Source organism: Alligator mississippiensis, chromosome 13 (genome assembly GCF_030867095.1).
Source record: "Alligator mississippiensis isolate rAllMis1 chromosome 13, rAllMis1, whole genome shotgun sequence".
Classification (NCBI taxonomy): domain Eukaryota; kingdom Metazoa; phylum Chordata; order Crocodylia; family Alligatoridae; genus Alligator; species Alligator mississippiensis.
The window spans coordinates 54,169,313-54,192,487 of NC_081836.1; the positions used below are offsets into that span (position 1 = coordinate 54,169,313).

The 23,175-nt window shown below is 44.1% G+C and overlaps 1 protein-coding gene and 1 long non-coding RNA gene across 6 annotated transcripts in view; one reads left to right on the top strand and one right to left on the bottom strand.

The window, feature by feature from the left end:
- The window catches only part of USP22 (ubiquitin specific peptidase 22), a 175,478-nt gene that overhangs the window by 132,755 nt on the left and 19,548 nt on the right, over positions 1 to 23,175 (top strand). For all 3 annotated transcript variants that reach the window (XM_006272695.4, XM_006272694.4, XM_059716857.1), the window contains 2 exons: positions 9,543 to 9,712; positions 17,446 to 17,593. In XM_006272695.4, coding sequence (XP_006272757.1) covers positions 9,543 to 9,712; positions 17,446 to 17,593 — 318 coding nt within the window. The remainder of the gene's footprint in view (positions 1 to 9,542; positions 9,713 to 17,445; positions 17,594 to 23,175) is intronic.
- On the bottom strand, positions 6,699 to 15,753 carry LOC132244674 (uncharacterized). Of its 3 annotated transcripts, none has more exons than XR_009456388.1 (3): positions 15,632 to 15,753; positions 9,607 to 9,770; positions 6,699 to 9,185 (listed from the first exon to the last, which is right to left on the bottom strand). It is a non-coding gene; the product is annotated as an uncharacterized LOC132244674 (long non-coding RNA). The 3 variants fall into 3 exon arrangements; XR_009456387.1 differs by lacking the exon at positions 15,632 to 15,753 and adding an exon at positions 14,017 to 14,125; XR_009456389.1 differs by lacking the exon at positions 15,632 to 15,753 and adding an exon at positions 11,859 to 12,540.

Consider the following 23,175-nt stretch of genomic DNA (forward strand, 5'->3'; position numbering starts at 1 on the left):
AATTTCCCTTTAGACCCAACTAAAATGGTTTGTCATCTACAGAGTTTTACATCTTCTTGTTCCTCACCAACACTCTTCAAGATTGCATGCTAAACAGCATCAGTACTAGTGCAGCTGCTTTCCCTTCATGTTACAAATCGACTGTTCATTTTCCCAAGCTGTCAGGACTTTCTGTTCTGATGGAATTTACTAGTTTCTTGACTAGCCTCTTCTTGAGCAAATTTGTTGCTCGGGGATTGTATGCAATGCCCACCTAAATATTGTTTAATGGATACTATCATTACAAGCTCTGCATGTGACCAGTGGGTGGGGGAAAGATCAGCTGCTTGGTGACTGGCCCAGGGGGAGAGCAGGGTTTGGATAAATAGCTGTGTTGCTGTTCTTGACTACTGGCAGTAGATGATGGCCCTCCCATGCGTTGACAAACCCGGTTTGTGTTTCCCTGATAGCCAGCTCTAGCTTTGGTCTGCCCATGGCACAGCACATATACTTGATAATGTTTAACCTTACTCTAAGTGGGAAATTATTGTCTTCACACTTTGACTTACCTTTCCACCTGCAGGGTAGTTTTGCATGGTTGTGGGGCACCATGCAAATAATTTGGCTTACAGGTAACAGCAGCCTGATATTCGCAGAGGTTACAGGTTTGGTGTGTATAGAGCTTTGTGGGCTACACAATTAGGAACCAAATCCTTTTGCACACTTGCTGGTAACAGGAAACTTCCTATGACTCTTATAATGACTTCTTTCATCCAATATTTTATTCCTTACAGCTGCATGATCCAAATGTTCAGTGAACATCTTTAACATTAAGTTGTGTAACTTGTGTCAAACAGCTAAAGTTTGCTCATTATGGTGGCACTTACTCAAGCCTTGTTTTTTTTATTCTGTTTTGGCATAGAAAACAGCAGAATATGTTGTGGTTTTCCCCTGAACTGCTGAAGTGTTATGTGAAAGGAGAAACGTTCCCCCAGACTTTCAGTCCACATCTGTCTTGTCTGGGCACCCTGGGACCAAAGCCCAGAGTGAAACCTCCTTACTGATTCCTGCAGGCTTCCTCCTGGCAAAGCGTTGCACTCTCATCTATTGATGACTGGTATTTCAGTTCAGGTCACACACATGTCTTCCATCTTTCTCTCTTCTCCATCAAAGCCTTGTGGGTGGCTTGTGTTATTTTTGAAGCTCTGCTCTCACCTGGTTCTTCTGCAAGAGTGCCCTCCTTTAGCCATGAGATTCCTGACCTGGCCAGAAGCAATGACATTGAGTCCTAGTTTTTGGACAGAGCTGGAGAATTTAAACATACGGTTTAAAGTATGACAACTACAAATCTATATTTCACTCTACCCTCCCTCCTCGACAGAGAGAGAAAGGGGAGAATTGTATTCTCGGAGCAGTCGGAACAGATCAGATTTGAAGAATGCATTGCATATCTTTTTGCAGTTTTACTGGCACTGCTGATTTTGTGATGAAGACCATTCAGCATCCATTTTGATGATGATGACACTTTGAAAACTAAAGCAGGCATAATATCTAATAATAGTTCTTGCTGGTTATTTTTTTTCCCCTGAAACAATAAATTCCTCTATCTCCCTCGCCTCTCAGAAAACAAGAAAAAAAAGAGAAACCATATATTGTTGGCAAACTCAATAGAACCTCAAAATGACATGTGGGGAATTTCCATACCAGAAGCCTTATATTAGAAATATAAACTTAATACTAAAAATAGCGATAACAAACAATTTCAGCTGCCTTATTTCACATTTGTTGTAAAATGGGACAAAAATTTGAGTTTAAAGACTGGAACTTGTATACCTCCTGAGAAACCAGGCATCTGTAGAAATGCATTTTCCTTGCAGTAGTGGGTGTTTTCTGGAGATAATTAGGAGAGGGTGAGTCAGTGGCTTAGTCTTCAGGCTCGTGTGCTTGAAATTTTTATTACCTTAGCTGTGGCAGAAGTTTGTTTTGTTTTTTTTTATTTTGTTCTATGTTAAACCATTGTCAGACTGAATAAATCCCCAGCACCATAGTCTTCTAGCTTGCACATAAATCATATGACAGCAACCCTCTGGTGCAGCTCTGTTTTAACTAGGTTCCCTATTTGACTAAGTGTTCCCTTCCGTATACTTAGCTTTCTACAATAGGCTGAATTCCTTCTGGCCCCAACTGCTTAAATAGCCTGAAGTGACCCTTTAAATTCAGAGAGGGAAATCTGTCAATTATTCTGAACAGCACTGAACTGGAATTGGGGTGAGTAGACGTCCATTCCCAGCTCTTGCCACAGGTTTGTGTGCCCCCTTGCACCAAGCCTCTGTGAATCCCTGTTTGTAACATGGGGTGAATAACACTTCCATGTATTTCAGGGGCGAGGTAAGGGCACAGTAAGTTCAAAAGTACTTGGAAGGTGGTTAGCTGGTACTGTAATCGGGCTGCATAAGCACCTTGAGCCAGATGTGCAGTCCCCATCACCCTCTCCAATGGAACGCTGCAACCTAAACTTGGAAGCGTTCAGAAAACCCTTTTAGAAGCCGCAGAAAACATAAGAACTGAATATTGTACTTTGTTTAGCTTTGGACTTGAAATGACCACTGATTTGAGAAAAGGTGGTCCCGTTTCCAGCATAGGCTTGCAAATTGTGTATTCTCACGCTATCACATTTTTGGAAATTGTTGGCTGTGATTCTGTGTTGGGGGTTTTCTTTTTTCCCCATGAATCTCAACAGCAATTATCTTATGTAATATGCATCCACAACAAATGCTTAGGTATTGACTTCCACCTCAAAAGTTAATAAGCTTGAGAATGATTTTATGTCAGGTAATTACCTCATCACCCATTAGCACAAGGTAATGCATCTCCTGGCATGTAGGAGACTCCTTGAACTCATACAATGAATGTTACATCTCCCCTGAAGTCTGGTGGAACTCCATGTCTGATGCACCTGATCCAGTAACGTATCGTCCACATCTGGAATGCAAACATGACCTTGGACTGGGGAGGTGGAAGCATGGCAGGAAGACCTCCAAGTCCTTTTCTGCTAAGTAATAGCAGAATCTGTGCTTGAAATGTTGTGTTGGAAAGATGCACAATAACAGGATTGCACTGATCGTTTAACCCCACAGTGGAAGGCAAGTTCCTTTCTGTAAACTCATTTCTGAGCCCTTCTCTTTCAAGGGGTATTCTTGGTTCATTTTCTTTGGTATTTCAACAGACAGTTTTTCTATTTGCATTGGTTTCCAGGGGTGTTTGAAAGAGCTTAGAGCAGGGGTGGGGCAAAATATGGCCCGTGGGCCAGATCCGACCTGTGAGGCCATTCTATCCGGCCCGCAGGGCTCCTAAAAAATTTAGAAAGTTAATATTTATCTGCCCTTGGTTCCTGTCAAAAATGAAAGGAGCCAGGGGCAGTAGGACCCAGGGGAAGCCTGGTGGGCTCCCGCAACAGCAGGGCCCGCTCAGCCCCGCCCCCCCCAGCTGGAAGCCTCAGCAGGGGCTTCTGGCCTGGGACCACATGGCTACCCTGTGCGGGAACCGCAGATAAGGGGTGGGGGGAGGGCAGGGGAGGACCCTGGGCAGGGAAGGAGGCTGGGGAAAAGTGGCCCAGGGAAAAGCTAAAGGAGGGGGGAAGCGGCCCCTTGCCCGCCCCATGGCCGGCGCTCCGCACTGCAGCTGCTCGCAGCCCACGCGGAGCTGTCCAGAGCAGGCACAGGCAGCAGCTGCAGCGCGGGGCACTGGCCACGGGGCAAGCAAGGGGCCACTTTCCTCTCCCCCCCCCCCCCCCACTCTGCGCTCATCACCACCTTGTAACCTGGTCCTGCAGCCAGCCTGGGCCTCGCATCAGCTCCCTACTTGCTGTGCCAGGCAGTGTTTGCCTTCGCTGCCTGTGGGCTGCCCAGTGCACAAGCACCAGGCAGGCAGCAGCAGCCAACACTGCCCGACACGGCAAGCCTGGGGGGCTGCAGCTGCCACCACCGCCACCAACAGGTGAGCCTGGAGCCGGTGCGCAGCCCAGGCTGGCAGCAGGGCTGGGTTACAAGCTGGTGCTCAGCGCGGGGAAAAGCAGCCCATCACTCACCCCATGGCCAGCGCCCCATGCTGTAGCCACTCGCAGCCCACGTGGAGCTGCCTGTGCCTGCTCCAGACAGCCCCGTGCAGGCTGTGAGTGGCTGTAGCAGGAAGCGCGCCGGCCATGGAGCAGGCGAGGGGCCACTTTTCCTCGTGCTCAGCACCAGCTTCTTCTCTGACGGTGAGCAGGGGTTGGGGCTGTGCGCTGCCCCACGCCTGTACTGCAGGGTTGGAGGGCACTGGGTGTGAGCAGGTGCGGGAGCCAGCGGGAGCATGGGGCCCGCACTGGTGTCCCGGGGCCAGTGCCGGCAGGGCCCAGAGCAGGGTGGCAGGAGCGCAGGGTCCCAGCCGGCAAGGGATCTATGGAGCCGGGCCAGCTGCCCCCTCTGCCAGCTGGTGCAGCCCAGCCCGGCTCCAGAGACCCCTGCCAGCCTGTGCCCTGCTTTGGGTCCCACCGGTGCTGGCCCTGGGACATTGGTCCCAAGACATTGGGACATTGGTCCCAAGATGGTGACCAGGGGGCAGGGCACCTGTCAAGGGGCAGGGCTACCCATGCGGCCCTCGACAGTCAGCCAAAACTGGGTAAGTGGCCCTCTGCCTGAAATAATTGCCCGCCCCTGGCTGAGAGGATCCACTGATGGTTGGCAGAAAACTGAAAAAATATAGTGCTCTAACGTGGTTTACCTGCGATCTCATTTGTTAATTGCAGGGTGGCCTTGTGTTCGTGCGTCGAAGCGATCCCTGATTGCCTAGGAAAGCACTCATTATTTTATACTGATGTTACTGCACAGTGACCTGTACACTAAGCATTCAGCATCTTCACTCCAAGTCGCACGTGGATTTTAGCATGATGCCTCCTTCTCAGGATGGCTTTCTGCTGGCCCTTGCAGGAAATTGCCTTCAACAGAGATGGTGACAGACAATGTCTTAACTAGAAGGACAAGTTATCATCTTGACTGAATGCAAAGTTCTTGTGGATTTATAGCATTGACTTCAATGTGGGTTGTACAGTTGCTGATCTCCCAGCAGTGACATTTTGCTTTTTAGTGTCAGTGTGAAGAAGCAATGTTATGATTTTCCGTGTATTGTCCCAAAGCATATAGCAGCATGGTAGCGCTGGTCTCCCTCTGGTAAGCAAGTATTAAAAAATGCATTGACGGAAGAAAAGTGAAGAACTACAGATCACAAAGGTAAGCCAAATGCTCAGTGCCCAAAGCTGAGGGCAAATAGAATTGGGAAATGCATCGCTTGGACACATGATCCTTGCAGAACGTGTTGTGGACCTAGCTTTCTTACAGCTGCATTCATACTTTTCCTGTCCGTTATCTGATGGACCACTAAAAAGAGAGCCATACAGGCACCCCAGGTATGATGCTGATAAATGTTTTCCTTTGCTTGCATTTGTACCATACTTTACAACCTGTCAGTTGGACAGTGGTATTATTCACATATTCTTCCTTTTTCCAACAGTAAGTTTAAGAAGGAAATCAGTGCCATTATATCAAATGAGCTCACCAGCCAGAACACAAATGTTTGCCTACAGTATGTATCATACATCTTCAGTGTCTGCGTTTCTTGAGGCCACTCCAGAGACAATGCCCCAAAAAGCATGAATGGGACAAGAGAATCTAAGGTACTGTAAAATACAGCAGAAGGTCTGCTCAGTACAGCTGGCCTATTATTACTTAAAAGATGAGCAGTTTTAGCAAATGAGGCCGCTCCTTGCAGGCATTGCTCCATGGTCGGAGATGCCAACGAAGAGAGATGTTGTTGCAAGCAAGAGCGGACTAATACAGTTGAGGTTTTTGCCTTTCTTTTTCCAATGTAGTTTTCAATGATGAAGCATTCTAAACTGCAGGGACATCTTACCATGTACTCTAGTCAGCACAGACATCCCAAAAAATCACTAAAATTCCCGGAGTGGGACAAGTCACAAGGAGAGTAGAGGCTGTTTTGCATAATATTATCACATTTTAATAGCCCAGGTATAACAGAGAGCATCTCTGTCCTGGAATGTGCTTTCACGTCATTGTACCTCTTACCTCCCCAGCAAACCTTCTTTTGTTTTTCAGGAATACTTTGAACCAAGTCCTGTCAACAGTTAATCCTATATACATGAAAATTCAACAGTCAGTGTTTTCCAAGGTAAGGATGCAGCGATTCTTATAGTAGATATATATGCTGGTTGTATAGCTTAGCTCTAACTCTGTGTACTATACTGTTTCTTTTCAGAAGACAACTCACCACATAATGCAGCTTCTGCATTCATGGCTGCCCCGGGGCTAGATACGTTGTGATCCCCAGCCAAGTAAGTTTGGTATCTTGCTTCAAATTTTTGTTTGCAGTGTGTTAATTAGGGTTTGAGAGATCCAGATTTCAGCACTATTTTATGTGTTACAGGTCCACATTTGAACTCAGTCAAGCTGGCGTAGCATCATATGAAGAATGCCTTTTGGATGCATGGAAAAATGAAAAGCTTGTGTAAGAATGTAAAGCGTCACCAAGCCAGCCTTCTGAATTCGGAGCACTATGTTTGTCTTTGGGTGACCATCCTGAAGGGATGTTGCTTGTAGTCATAGCAGAGCAGGGTTCAGACACAGGCATGTAATGAAGAGTACTCAATAAACAAGTCTAAAAAGCAGTCTGTGCACGTTTGCATTTATTTGGGATCGTTTTAATTGGACACCGAGAATAGAAGTAATAGGATAGGACTGGCTAGGTGCTATAAGCGAGGTGGGGGGGCAGCACAGGGGAGGATGTGCGCTCCCCTTCTCTCCTCCCAGATTTCTGTGCCAATGGTGGGGTGCAGCCCTGCTAGACCCAGCGCCCGGCAGCAGTGGGGGCGGCAGAGTTGTCCCCTAACTATCGGCAGTTACGCGTTGTCTATACTAGGTGCAGTACTGCTTTTCCACTAACTAACCTTCAGTACTGCATAGCCTGATTTTTCAACTCTGTCACGGACCATAGGTGACAGAGCTCAGTAAAAGTTTGCAGTAAAAAATGGAAAGGGACTTTCTCTTCCTTTGACAAGCCCTGCTGCTTGAATATGTGCTGAATATCTTCCTTGATCACAGGCATGGCCAGGAATTTGCAAAGGCCTCAGTAGCAGCATGGCAACTAGAGTGAATTCTAAATAAGTGATAAGTCAGGCAAGCCCTGCTGGTCAGACACTTCTGCACTCGCCGCAGCATGAACAGCCCTGTGTTGTGACATGATGCTCAGAGATCTCCAAGCTGGGGTTGGAGGGGGCTGCGTACCGATGGAAGCATCATGCTGCACTTCAGGCTACTGTGACAGATTAACTATTTAACAAGTTTTAATGCGGCGCATTGAGTGGCTCGACCTCTCGGCAGGCAAATAAAGCAGATGATTACAGTGAGCTTCCTGCCCAGTAGAAATCACTATAATGTAAATTGGAAAGTTTGAGCTGCGTTCCAGAGTAAACAGAAGCGACAGGAAGCCGTGGCGGGGAGGACCGTGTCACACGGCACGCTGGAGGAATGATTTAGGAATTGCCTACAACTCAATATGCCAGGCAACATTCTTGGTCTCCTGTCACCTGGCAACAAGAACACACCCCTCGTGCAGATGGAGGCGAAGGGGCCCTTGGAGCACTGTCTGCCGTGCTGCAAGGGAACTGCAGCATTTTTTTTAAGAGCCTCAGCATTGCCATCTGGTTTCTTCTCATGGAAATGCAGGGGAATTCTCAAACTGGCTGATTGCTCCCTCCGGTTTGCATTGCTGACCGGGCTCCCCTTGGTATTGCACAAGTTACACTGTAATTATTGTGCAGGACAAACATCCCAGTGTTAAAGAGCCTCTGCCATCATGCTGTCGCTTAGTTTTGTGGTAGGCTTTTTTTTTTATGATTGTTGTGCATTTAAAATTAACCTTTCAGTTCCACGTGTTGTTCTTCTAGCTCACAGCTACTTGTGTGCAGTGGTCGGACTTTGGAGGCGTAGCCAAAGATTTGAGCATATTTTTCTTAGCTGGATTTTTCAAATGACTGAAAAGCTTCCCTCACTTCTAGCCATTTTCATGGTATGCAAAAAAAATAAAGAGACTATTTTCCTTGAGCATCTTGGCTTCTAAATACAAGACCGCGTCTCTGGAATCTGCTTGACTTTGAATCCTCTTGTGCCATGTTGAATTTGGTCCTGTGTGTTGTACATTAATGTTTCCTGGTCGTTTATTATAGCTGTTTTAGGAGCCACAGCCTTGCACATTTTTATTTAATTAAGGTTGCTGTGTTTAGACGCTCCAGTTCTGTACAAATGATTCTAGGTTAAGCATAATCTGGACTAACGGTTTGGGTACAATCCACCACAATCATTTTGTCTCCTGAACCATAAGGTAGAAGGAATGGCCGCTGTCTTGCAACCCACAGTACATTTCAGAAAGAGGGAACTGGTATCATGAAATAAAATGACGTATGATCGAATCATAAAAGCATGAAGGAAATCCTGTGTATGAAGTGACAAATTAGCTTTATTTACACCTTGGTGGGTTGACCACTATCTAGGGTGCATCTACCACCACACCACCTGCTCATTAGCTTCTTTAACTGGTAATATAAGTAATGAGTTTTTTTGGGGCGGTGGTGGGGAACCTACAGCGTACAGTATTTTCTCACACAAAATATGCACCTTTTTCCAAAAATCAGCCCCCGCAAATTGGAGCGCATGTATTAAGTGAGGAAGCTGACTTTCAGACCAGGATATAGAAGCATCTTGCTTTGATTTCTTCCCCACAGTGTAGTAGTTGTTGTGTTACTATTCAAGCAGCTGAGGACGTCAGTTGACTCGGTGTTAGCTTGCTGCTCTTCACTCCAGAGTTGTTACCCATCGTCTCTCCTTTTTAATGGTCTTGATGTTCTACTAATTAAGCTAACCTTTCTCAGGGCAGTTCTGCTTTCTACTCGCTGCTCCTGGTCTCTCTCTCCCTCTTTCACAGCCTTGGAGACTTTAGCTATTTACAAAATCATGGATCTACCCATGGAGACCAGTCATCGCCAGCAGCTAGGGTTTCAGCTTTAGTTAATCAGGAAAGCAAGGTGAGAGTGGAAGGTTAGGCTGCGTCCCTCCTCTATGCAGCCATAACTCTGGAAACATCTTTTTCCTTCATTCTGCCTTTCAAAAACAAAGCATTTATTAGATTCCAGGGTATGTTGGACGCAAAGAAAATACAGTATGTTGGGGGAAAATGGTAAAGGTGTTATTGCATATTCTGTCGGTCTGAACAAGCCACAAATTCTTACAGGAATTAAAAAACCTTACTACTGTTTGGAGGATGAAATGCAGCATTTTGAACAATTCAGAATGACATTCTCTACTTGACACAAGATAAAGTCTCACATTCAGCACCGTGTGAGAGAGCCTGTGATATTTTACAGCAGAACTATATTTTAAAAAATGCAAATGAATGAAATGCACCATTATATTCACTCAACAATGCTTACAGTTTCCTTTCCCATTCTGTCTTTATAGGGCTCCGAGGGCTAATCAATCTTGGGAACACATGTTTTATGAACTGTATTGTCCAGGCACTTACCCACACTCCACTGCTGCGAGATTTCTTCCTCTCCGACAGGCACAAATGTGAAATGCAAAGTCCCAGCTCATGTCTGGTCTGTGAAATGTCTACGCTCTTTCAGGAGGTGAGTGCTGTTTGCCACTATTGTGTCACCTTGTAAACTCCACAGTTCTGCACTCGACCTTGTATGGAAAGGAATCGCATATAAAATCTGAGTTAGTCACATGATGGCAAAATCTAGTGATGGAATAATGTGAATTTATTGTCAAAAATACTTGAGTTTGATAACTCAAACCTTAGTTCTGGACTCCTTATCAGGAAAAATTTGCTCCTGGAGCCAATGGGAGCATTGTTTGAGAGTGGACTTCAGACCAAACCTTTCCTCTTGAGGTCAACACAGTGCATCTGATCATGAAGTGCAGGTTTTAATTGGGGAACCTGGTGGGGAGGAAGGGAGGGGAGACTGCAGCAGTACATTGTCTTATGGCTTAAGGCACTGGATTACATTTGTTAGTAAAGATATTGTAAGGATTTTGCTAATGTATGTATGTAATTCAAAGGTTTGCTGTTCTTTCTGAACACAAAACACACTACTGGCAGGAAGAAAAAGGGGAGGGGTGGAGGCGTGTTGGTGCAGTCTGTACATTGTGTCTCTTCCCTCTTTTCACCGAGACTCCTGGCTTTGCACTGGGCCTTCCTGTATAAGCCCTAATCTTTGCTGCGTGACAGGCACCGACAGACGTTTCCTTTGTGAGTCACTATTGAAGGAGCTTTATAACAGTATGAATTCTGACTGGGAAGTGTAAGACCACGTATTTAGACTGTAGACTATTTTGATTATAGGTTTTAAGATGATTTTTTTTTTTTTTTTTTTTTTTTTTTTACCTGACTTGTGTCTTTCCTCTGGTGCTAGAACTGCCTTCTTGGTAAGCAAAAAACCATGCTCAGACTTCCTTTCCTTCGTTAAAAGATTTGGATTTTGCTGTTACAGAATACCTGTATGCACCTTGCAAGGTCTGGGATGTCTGTGTACACAGTGTACTTGATATATTTGTGCCATGGTAGCGTGTAAGAGGCCAGGGCACACCTCAGATGGCTTCTTCCCTGTGATCTTTCCACTGCTGCAGTGGGTTGCAGTGACACATGCAACTCTTGATGTTGTGTCAGTACAGAAAAGCATGGTTAGGAGGGAAGAAATGATTGCTGCATCAGGAACTGTGGGTGAGACTGAGGCGGCCCAGGCAGGGATTGCTTATTTGTATGGCTGGAGCGTTATGTCTGCACTGTCCTCAAGGCAAGCCCAGGAGTCTTTCTTAGAAGCACACTCTGCCCACTTTCCTCCTGCTCAGCATGTGCCAGTGCCCAGGCAGTGTTTCTGGTTTTGCACGGCCCTCGGTAGTTGCCCAGAGCCAGCACTCAGGCTTTCTCTCATGAGCGTACAGCTCGGGGCCATGCTCTGCTGGCCCAATTTCTGAGCTCTAACATGCTCTGACCAAGAGTGAGCCAGGAAGCCAAGCACCTTGGCAGGGCTCTGGGGCTTGGCACCAAAGCCACTGAGACGTGTCCTAGGCGGCATGGCAGCGGACCAGGAGGCCATTGTGCTAGGCACTGTACAGACTCGTAGTGCAAGATGGTCCTTCCCCAAAGAGGATTTGGATGCATGACTCAGGAGTTTAAATGGGATTTGTGCTTCTGAATTTCTGTGGCAGCTTTTGAAATCTCAGCCTCTGTTTTTCATCGGGCAAAATCCAGGACTGTGTTTCAGTCGTTCTTATGTAATTCATATTTTGACGGTTATGGTATTATGAACAAGGGCAGAGTTGTGTTGAGAAAATAACGTTATTTTAAGTGATGCGGGGGCAGAGAAGATACAGCCCCTCCACCTGCAAGTAAACATTGAAGACTCGGCCCGTCGAGAGCAGACCTGTCCTGTTGGCTACCCAACTCCAGAATATTTCCACCTGCCAGTAAATGGCAATTATTATAGTATTGGCATTTATGTGATAAATCAGCACTTCCTTACGAAACCCATTCTCCCGGTGGGAGCATTTTGAATTCCTCCAAACCCACTACGTCAACTAATGTCTCAATTATGCCGTGAACTGGTTCTCTGCAGTCCTCTCGCCCCCAACACGCATTCCCTTTTTTTTTTTTTTTCCCTTAAGAGCCCTCTTGTTATATTTCCAGTGATCAGATCTGAACACAGGAGGCCTAACCAATAGCAATTCAGTAGCATGAGCCTGCAGAATTTTTTCTTGTAATTTAATTACCTGGGAAACTTCATTTCAAATTCTATCTCCGGTTTTCAGTTTGATCTTGTTTTTACCCAGTCCTCCCACCGGGATTCACTGATGTGGTTATCTCAAGACATCTTATCCAGTGACAAACGATCAGGGCAAAGGTTAATTTCATCTTCCCTCCACCCTCCTTTCCTGAAGGTGTGATCTTATCTGAGTGGAATGCCTGGACTCCAGCGAGAGCACGTGAATAAGTGTCCTGCAAGCCTACTGCTTGGGAACTAAGGAGGCAGATATCTGCAATCCAGAAATCACAGTGAAAATTTGCTTTGTGCTCTCTAAGTAAATATTGCCTGTCCCACTTTCTGGTTTCGAATCGGTTGTTTGTGTACGTTGCATCACGGCTTCTCCGTGACAAATGTCCCTTGCATTTCCACTTTTGAGAGTCATGAGTTCTTGCTACTTGAAATAGATTGGTGGTAACGAAGGAATCAGCTGGTTCTCCGAGTTTTCATCCAGGAAACAGTTATTTCTCTGGACCTTCATTAAGTGCTGCTTTGCCAATATGTCAGACATCAAATCTTTGGTTTTTGTTTTTAAAATATATCATTGCATCAATTAAGAGTCTAATTTGTGCTGGTTTTAAAAACAAAACAAAACACATGCTCTTTTGGTGAAATAAAACGAAATCGGCTCTGTTGCCCAGAAAGATGAATGAAAAGGATTTGAGGATGGCTAATATAATGTAAACTGGAAAGGGAGAAAAACAAGATTAAAAATGTATAGAATCTGCTCATTCAGCCAGTTAGCTTAATAGATTCATGTACGACAGACACTTGTGTTTCACTTTTGGTTCACCAAAGAAAATGAGTTCAGTGACGGTCAAGTCCCTAGGGGATGTTTAATCAGTTTGCTGAACGACTATACAGTATGGCATGATTAGTTGAGTGTCTCTCTCAATCTACTGTGCAGCCAGAATAGTGGGAGTACCTGGGGTGTTGCCTCGTGCAGTACACGCACTCCAAAACGTAAAGAACAAAGCCTTCTTATTTTCCCATCATTACTCATCCCAATAAATCTACAAAAGATCACAATGCAAGTAGGTAAAGGGAGTTTCCAATCAGGGGCAAGGGGGGAGGAAGAGAGATGAGATGCATGACTTGGATGTGTTAAAATGGTATATAGGTAAAATATAAAATCAGTTTTGACTAAAAGGTAGAGAGAAAAGGGAAATGTATATTAGGGCCCTAATACCATACCATGGTATCTGAAGATTTACTTGACATATATTGCCTTTGATGTAGCAGTGTTGTGTGATGTCAGGAATTGGGGGGAAAATTTAATAAAGCAAAGCAACTATGTGATTTGACACAGTAGAAACTTGATGTAGTCCTGCAGGATCCCTGAAGTTTCATAGGTTGTAATAGGAAATCCAGCTCTTGTGCCCAGGCAGTAAAAGATGGTAAATTATTGCTTCTGAAATGCATATGGAATATATTAGTATCCATGCCCGTGAAACTGAGGTCTTTCCAGTTGCTTCGAAATACTGCCCATTGATGAAGGACCTTGGATAGGTTTTAATTGAAGGATATATATATATTTTTCCCCCTCAACATCCCTGGCGAATTTCCTGTTCATTGCGGGGTTTTAAGTTGAAAGAGAATTCATAGAGAGAGGTTTTAACTTCTCCCATTAGATTGCAGTCTAAAACTGGAGGGAAGCCTGTTAATTATTGCTTGAAAAACCCCGGAAATGTTAGCCAGCCATACGATGACCATCAAACGAAATGCGGCTGTATGTTGTTGCTGAAGACCATTAGGATAAAATAGGTTGAAATCTAGAGATCCCATGTATAGTACTGTTATGAGAACTGCAAGGAATGAGTTTAAAAACCTAACTTGCATCCTGGGGACCCTTGGATCAGTCTGGTCCTAAAGCATGTCTTAAATAGTAAATAACCAGGTAATGTAGATGGCAAGGCACAGCTTCTCCAACTGCATGAATTAATTGGTCCTGTCTAAAATCTTAAGCTATTTTAGACAAAAATTACTTTGTTTTGCTTAAAACTTGTTAAAGAGCAACACTTTTCTTAAAGGTGACTCATACAGGGGGAAAAATAGGATTTGGGCATTTGTTAGATTGATCTGAATGCTGAAGGGTCACAGGAGGGTTTAAAGAGATTTCTTCCTACCTGTTTTTTCTTTACGTGCAAACTTGCAGCCTTATCTACCATAAAAGGTGCCGTGGGCTGTTTACAGAACTATGAGACTTGTCAATCCAGCAGCCAGGAAGTGAAACCTGAGATGGGAGGTGCCTTTCTTCACAGTTTCAAATATTTGGGGGTGGGAAGGATATTTGCTTGCCTGTTAATTACCATTTAACTAAAAATTTCCCACAGACAACAGAGGGAAAAGCTGCCTTTGCTAGGGATTGAACACTATCACTGCCTGGGTCAAGGTTAAGATCTCTGAAAGTGTGTGATACACATTTCTGAGTTTCTCCAAATAATCCTCCAGTAAAAGCAGGAAGATTTAGACTTGATGTGGTATTTCAAAGCAATTAAACAAGCCAACTTTTGCAGGTCTCTTGGAAAAGAAAGGAAAAAACAAACCTTGCAAGCCATTTTAGATATCACAAAGAGACCAAAAAAAAAAAAAAGACATAAACCAATGTTTTATCTTTTGTAAGTCACCTTTAAAAGTGCAGATGAGATTAAAATGTATTTATTGCTGTGACTTTTACCTGGTAGTCTCTATTAACTTTGTGGTAGTGGCTGAGCTCTGGGAGTAATATATCTACATAAGTTTGTATGCAAAAAGTCTTTTTTTTTCCATGATCTGCTTTGCAGCAGTCACTTGAAATACTTAAAACCCTACAGTAGTTGCTATTGAAAATCTGTAATGATAAAATATCAAATAGCAATTGCCATATTTCCCTGAATCCAAGGCAACTTTTAATTCAAGACGACCCCCCAGTAATTAGATTCTATACATGGAAAATCATAATTTAGTTCTATGTATTGAATTTAATTATTGGGGTGGTCATTTTAATTCATTCCCCCAAAACATCCGGGAGGGGCAAGGAGTCAGACCCCCCCTCCTTTGCCTCCCCTGCCTGATCCCTCCATCACTTGTCCCCTGCTGTGCCCGTGCCCCTGCCTGGAAGCCTGTGCCTGTGCCTGCCACCTATTCCCCCTGCTACTTGCTCCCCACTGGTGCCTGCCCTCCCTGCCACTTGTCGCCTGCCCCTGGTGCTTGCCACCTCCACTCCATGCCTGTCTCCCCAGTCCCTTTCCCCCCACCTTGTTCCCGTGCATGCCCTCCTGCAGTCTGTCCCTGGTGCCTACCCCCCTCACCTCCGGCTTCTCTTACTTTCTGGGCAGCTCTGGCTCCAGGACAGTCAGCTGGAGCTGGAGCAGAGGTGCTGCCTGCCCCAGGTGGGTACTTAAAATCTCAGACAAGGCTTTTCTTCCCCATGTTGGGGGTGGGGGTGTAGATGACACCTTGTCTTGGGTTCAGGTAAATAATGTATTAAATATGCAATAACACCACCCCTTTGACATCTCAATACATATTTGTATTTTTCCCTAGTGAGACTAAATTTTTAAACTTTAGATAAAAGCTCACAAAAGAGAGTCAACCGAGAGTTAGGTTTAGAAACGCAATGATTTGTAAACCCATTCACATGGTTTGACAGTGCGCTTTGTCTGATGAATGAGTCCATTGATAGTGGGACACTTTTTGTCACATCTATTAACATTTTTTTTGGAAAGAGCTCTATAAAATCAGAAAAATGAGCAGACTTACCACAACAGAAGACAGAATTTGTCTGATCTTCCAAGGATCTAAATTGGCATTTGTTCTGTGTGGTTCTGTCTTGTGTAGGGAACGTACCTCTAGGACTGCCCTTATATTGGTGCATTGTCAGTAGAAAATATCTACTAATAGTACCCATGCATTTTACTTACAACACATGTGGCTGAAGCTTTTTGCACTGTATATTTACAGCACTCTGATTGGGTGTGTTTCCAGTTTCCATATGGTAATAACCAATAATTTGACAAGAGCTGCTTTTAGATTCCTTTCATCCTGATGGAGCACTGAAGAATGTAAAACCTGCTGGCAGGTCTGGTGTCTGCAGTGGAGTAATTATTGGGAGTGCTGTTGGTTAAAATGACCAGAGAGCTCTGGGACTAATTGCAAGGAGTGACAGAACAGGGAAGTTTTATTGCTGCAGTTTCCTGAATTATGTTGAACAGCAGCTGCATCAGCAGATTTCAATTACCACGCCAGCGCTCCAGTCCCTCGGTGTCATTCCTGTTGGCATCAGAGCTACCTATTGATCCATTTATTTATAGAAGGCTTTTTTGCATCGTTTGGTTGCAGCGGTATCATTTCTTGTTGATAAAATTGAGGTTTGCACAAGGAAAGAACTTCCTTTGCAGAGAAATTTGTCAGAAGCCTGCAGAATGCCATGCAGAAATGAGTAAAGGATAGCTTTTTTTGCTACCTTTCACCCACACAATCTGCACCCGCCCCCTACTGCCCACCTTCAGATTGTCTAGCCAGCTTTGCATCAGTGTTTGCACTTGTACAGGAATTTAAAAAGAAACCGAAAGAAAAGGAGGGAGGAGAAACTCCGAAATAAAATCATTCTTCCTTCCCACAATGATGAGACAACAAACTTTGCTGTTGTATTTAAAAAAATAAAATAAAAAAATCTGCAGCTGCTCATTGTGTTTTATGCGGCTGACGAGCTTTGTGGGAAGATCATATACTGAGACATCACCAGTAATGTAGCTTAAAAGGTTTTGGCAGTCAGTTAAATGGCTTTGCTTGGAGTACCCTTATGGAGAACAACATTTCTTTAAAGGGCAGGGAAGGCAGAATGATAGGTTTTTCACTTGTTGGAAATAAAATGTTTGCATTTTTAAATATAAAAATTCAATTCAGAATTTACTAACTGAAGTAACTCTTTACTCGATACTTAGCATTCGTGTGCATGGGGAAATAGAACAGCTACATTACAACTCAAGCTATAGTACCTCGGTTCTGCTGTTATAACTCCCTTGTGTGCGGTCTCTTCTTCATATCCGCTGTGGTATAAATCTGCTGGTAAACTCTCTTGTGGAGACTAACAAACTTGAGCATAGCGGACATGAGATACCAAAAATTATTACATCTTGGTTTTACATTTTTGCGGAGGGAAAAAAAATCTTTGACCCTAATTCTTTGTGACTACATAATATGCTTGTTGAACCCATGCATACCTACTGTTTCTTTGACCTGTAGCAAATAAGCATTAGAGCTTCTGGAGCGCAGCCTTTCTGAGTAGGACCTTGTTCATTATTGAAGCTAACCCACCACAGAAAGAGGAAACTTCAGAATAGAAAATGATAGAAGTGTAAACACCTGAAGTGTATCCTATGTACTCAGTTCTAAACCTACTTTGCATGATCTGTTTTTTAAACAAAGCATTTCCGCCAAGGTCTATCAAAACTACTAAACAGTTTCATTCAACTTTAGTTGCCTGATTCCAGTCATTAACTATGTTTGACAGTTAAATGCACAGAGAGTTTGTAACATGTTAATAATCACGACCTTTTCTTTGCTTTGAGCAGTTTTACTCTGGGCACCGATCTCCTCACATTCCATATAGGTTATTGCACCTGGTATGGACGCATGCACGGCATTTAGCAGGGTACGAGCAACAGGATGCACATGAGTTCCTTATTGCTGCATTAGACGTGCTACACAGACACTGCAAAGGTAAGGCTCATGCTCTCATTCAACCCACGAGCGATATTGAATCACAAAGAGCTATAGAGGTCTCTTCTGCAAGGGGATAAACAGTTTTCCATCACGGTGTACTCTTCATTTAGCAAGTTTCAGTTTCAAAGTGTTTTTAACTGTCTCGAATTTATCAAGCAGCCATTTCCCACTGTCAGATTAACCACACTTAAGGAAAGCAAGGGAGCGTGCATATTGGTTTGAGTCACCAGCTTGCCCTTTTTTTTTTTTTTTTATTGGTTATGTGAGTCAGTATCACGTAACTTAAATTGCAGTGAAAATTCTATTTATAATTGAGGTATTTGAAACGTATTCAGTGCATCAATAAGGAACCGACCAAAATGCTCAGAAGGGGCGGCCAACTCCAGGTCCAAGACTGAGGTGCTTAAATGTTTTTCTGCCGAAGTACTGATATATACACACGCTTACAGTAGTGTGAGTGGAAGACAAAACTACCCCCTTACCTGAATAGTTATCTGTTCTGATCCTTTTCTCATAAGTGCAACAGCAGTGTGTGTGTGTGTGCATGTGTGTGTGTGTGCATGCACATATATATTCACACACACTCATTTTTAGGGATGAAGAAAATGCTTAAAGCTTAAGACAACCAAATCCAGTAATTGAAGGGAATGTACTTTGTAGTCTTGTTTGTTGGACCCTCAGTTAACTAACTGTTTATTGTGTATGAAATGAATGGAAAAACCCCCTGACTCCTCTGGACTTTCATCTTTCCGAGTTTGTTTTGCTCCATTCTGTTTAAATGCATGAGATTTTCTTGTACTTGGGGGGGAAAAAAATACTTCAGGCTTTTTTTTTTTTTTAAACAGGTGTTAAATGCAGCTCTTTTTAAAGTTACAGGAATACACAGTGTTTTTTTGTTTCCAAAACTCTTAAAAATAAGTTTTGAGATTTACAAAGTGGAGGCTATCAAAGGAAAGACCCCCAGTGCTTTTCTGAAGGTTGTTAATGTCTGGACTATATCTTTGTGATAGTGTGCACGATAATGAATGTATATTGCTCAGATTCATAATAGGAAAGGTCTCTTTCCAAAGGTATAAATGCTTCCAAGGAGAGGGGTATGCATGTAGGAGACCGCCTTCAGAATTCTGAATCTCTCTCATTTGGCAAACATTTATAAAAATTCAATAAGCTTCGTGAAGCTAGCATGGGAGCACTATAAGGAATAAGATGAATCTGAATGTTTGCTTTGTGTTGATCCCAAAGAAGCCCTCTGCAAACACACACTTTTTTTTCTTCTCCCTTGTAAAGTTTCTGAACCATTGGTCTTACAGTTTCTTCTTTGACTCTTCAGCTGTGATCTATGTTACACATTTCTTGTATATTTAGAGGCAAGTTTGAATGAGTGGTAACTTTGCCCAGCTTCCCCCAACCCTCGCCCCCCAAGCTGTAATTAAAAAAAAAAGCTTGCAGCTGCAAACAGAGGTCACCACACCCTTCTGAAGTTTTTAATATTGAGAGTATCTGAAAAGACGTTGTCAACAGAGGCAGTGGCTTCATATAGTGTGCCTGCTTGATAAGTTTTACAGAACTAGCAACAGAATGACTCTTCCTGAGCTTCAGCCAGTGCTGCTGAAACGTCCTGATCTGTTCAGCCTATCTGGCCTACACAAAAGCTCTCTGCCATCCTTCATCCCCCTGCTCTGGCAGAATCGCATTCAAGCCATGGCTTAGATGCTGTTGGTCTAATAGAACTTGTCCCTTCCTTGCTTCTCTGGCATCCAACCAGGCAGTAAAAGTATGATAGCTGCAGAGTCCTGCTAAACTGCTCAGTGCTAAAAGTGATGACATGGTCATTGTCATTAGGTTTCAGAGCCAACATTTCATTCAGGTGAATGGGAGCCTTTCACACTCTTCCCCTTGAGCTCTGTCTGTTGGGGAGGTGCCATTCACACTAAATTGGACTGTGCTGGTTCAATGCTAGCTTTAGTTCAGTCCCCTATAATCATTATGCTAAGGCTCAGTTATATGCAAACGGGTAGACCAAACTCTGTTATAATGCTGTCAGTGATAAGAGCCAGTAGAGATGCCAGTGTAGAAGAATTCAAAAGATATATAAACTTGAGTTTCTGCAGAACTGGAAGAATGTAGCTGATCGTAGGCATGAGTAGATTGGTTCAGCTGAGCCTACTAAACTGTTCCATGAATAAACAAGTTATTTAGCTATTTAATATAAAACATGTTCGTTAGCTACACAATAGGAAAACCTTCTAGGTGAAGTATATAGTTGTAAGATGTTGCTAGGGGAATGCTCATACTGAAGCTACAATTAGCAGATAAATCCCCCCTTATGCTAATGAATGCATATTCAGTATACTGGATAAACAGCTTGTAGCAATTCACCTCCAGCATTACCATCAAAATATGGTGAGTGTGCAGTTATTAACAGCAATTCATTATTCAGGGGCCCCTGCCTCTGGGCAACAATGGACCAGCACCAGCCACTACAGTTTCAGACATTGGAATCATCCAGGTGAAATTTCTGCTGCTTTTATCTGAAAATGCAGAATACCCCAATGGCTCTAGATCGGAGCATGGCGATGCTTTGATTTAGATTAAACACGTTGGTCTTCCCCTTCTCCTCTCCCCAGCTTCCGAGTAAAAATGAAATGTCGTGACACCGTTTCATACCCAGCACAAAACTGACCAGCTGAGGGATCCCTATCTGGACAGGCCTATTAATGTCAAAGAAAACAGTATGTTGAGCTGTGTGGAACTGTCCAGTCCCTAGCTGGAGAGGTGGGATGATTGCAATTACTCTGTTTTTCTACCAGGACTAGGAAGAGGTATAGGGGAGATATAAAGTTGTATATTTTAGAACGGTGTAAGGGCTGCCTGGCCTTTGATGAAAGTATGGGGCACTTTTAGACTGGTCTGACTCAGTTTTCCATAGTCTTTCTAGGAAGCAGAGAATATTTGCATGGCAGTGCACTTTAGCCACACTTCTGATCCACCCCAATGTTAGGCAGCAACCTCATAGAGCCTCATGCCAACTCTACAGTGACCAGGAAGAGCCTCTAAGGAGGTGGGGTTCTTGAAATTTCATGTGTCATTTCCCAATTTAAGGCCCCTTTAAGTTGCTGGAGTAACTTGACTAAGAATCAGGTCCACTTTCCTTTCTGTGTCATTGCTTTCCATCCTGCCGTTTGAAGAGCAGCATTGATGTAGTGCAGAAGGACTGGGTTATGTTCTTTCCAGCTGGAAAGATGGATTAGCCAGAAAAAGAGCTGGGAAGAAAACGGTGGCAAATTGTTGATTACACTGCTCACCCTTCCATCCCCTTACCCATCTCCAAAATGTACAAAGTTATGTTCTTAAAAACATAAAAAAGTTGAAATAAGTGCTCCATTGAAGCTGCTGAAATACATTCAGGGCACTGCTGTCTTCTACCTTGGGTTTTAAAAAAAAAATATCCTTATTTAGGCTCTTAGCTATTATTCAGCCAGAGGATGCAGACTACTAAACATCTGTGTGCTTTGTATCTGCTTGCTCTGCTGTGCCAGCCCCAACTTGCCAGAATAATGTAATAGTTAAGCTGCTATAGCAGGGGTGGGCAATTATTTTGGGCGGAGGGCCACTTACTGAGTTTTGGCAAGCCATTGAGGGCTGCATGACAGGCAGCCAGGGGCAGATAAATATTAATTTTCTAAACTTTTTAGGGGCCCTGCGGGCTGGATAGAATGGCCTGATGGGCCGCATCCGAGCCTGCGGGCCGCATTTTGCCCACCCCTATGCTATAGCATCTTTGGATTTTGACATTTGTAGGTGCCATAGCTGGTGGCCACCTCTTCCCCTGAGCTCACTGGTAAGAGTCAGGTCCTCTTTACCTATACGACATCTTACCTGCTCAAGAGGACCTAGTGGATTTAGAGTCCAGCCTGCCACAGGCAGTGTGACCTTGCATTTTAAACCATGTGACAATGATCACCCACATACTGGCACAAGTCTGAGGAGGGAACTGGGCAGGCGACCATTTCTAATCATGTCTCACATCAGTGTCAGGCTTTGATCTCCAGAGGACCATGTTCGACAAGCTTTGATTTACAGTCTCCAAGTGCCTGAGTTGAATGGAAAAAGTACAGGAAGTTTTGCAGAGCAGTCGCCTCTCCTTCCTTGTCTAGTTTTAGACTGTTATTTACAAGCAGAGCACACATGACAGCACCATCTGTCCTTGGCCATCACAGTACTTACTATGGCCTGTGACGGGAGTTCCAAGTGCCTGGAGTTGTAGTTGAGGAAAAGTAAAAAAATCCTGCCCTGCCCTGCCTGAAATCTGCAAAATTAGTTTTTAGATAACATCAGAGTGTAGCCTTAATTATTATCAGTGCTCTGGAAGAAAGCCATTTGAGAGCTCCCTTGATAATGGAGCTGATGATGACTGAGCATTGTCTTCACCTGCTACATATCTCAGCAAGACTATCACAGAAGTCAGAAAAATTTAATAGGCACCAAAAATGATCTTTTCCTCTTGCTGAAAACACTGCAGCTGGTACACTGTATTGGTTGCATTTTCAAACTGTTACCTAGTTGGACATAGAAAAATTCAATAAAAGTAACCATAAGGTTTGCACCCAAATTTTGTTTAGGCCAGAAACATCAAGGGATCTTTGTCAAGATTGAGAGATATAAAGTTGAGCCTCCTTAACAGGGTGTTTTTTGATTCTGGAAAAATTTCTCCATGCCCAGCCCTCACTTCTTCCTAAGTAGGAGCCAGAGTTTTCAGCTGAACAAGAGGCTTCCAGCATACAGCCCATGGAGCTGTTTTATCTAGCCTGCTGGACTTGTGGCATGGCAGGGCACAGTGGCTTGCCATTCAGTTGTGGTTGGCAACAGGAGAGTGAGCATGGACTGACTCAGCCCTGGTTGCCATGCAGGTGATTGCTGCTGCTATTGCCCTCCCTCGCTCCCCAGCTGCTGGTCCCACTACATGCCCAGTGCTGAAGCCAGAGCTGGAGCTGTCACGATGACAGCAGCTTCAGCTTTAACATGGGACAGGAGGCAGCAGCAGCTTTGGCGTGGGGCACATAGGAGGGTTTGGAGCCCCTGTCACGTGTTTCAGAGGTCCTGCCACCACGTGTCCTTGCTGCCACCACATGTCCCAGTCCAGAGCCAGAGCTGCTGGCACAATGGCAGCTTCCTCATGCCCTGCTCTGGATCTGGCCTGCAGAGAGCCCCACAGCCAGATCTAGCTTGGGACACAAGGTGAGTTTGACACCTCTGAGCTACGTGCCTGCTAACAAACAACCAGAATACAATGTCAGGGGCCAGGAGGGTGCACATTGCACTGCACCATTACATATTCTGCTGGATTGACCCATTCTTGTTAGCAAGTAGGAAAAAAATGGTGAGGTGTCGCCTGCTTCTGCAAAACAGGAAACACTCACATTGCTCCATCGAGGAGAAGCTGATAGGTCTCATTTTTATCCTACAGATCTTAATAAGATCCCTTGTTAATTTTAACTTCACTTTTTTTGATTTATTATTGTAAAAACTAAGGTTGTGAGGCAAAGAATCTTGATCCAGTTTTTTAGCCTGGCTTTATT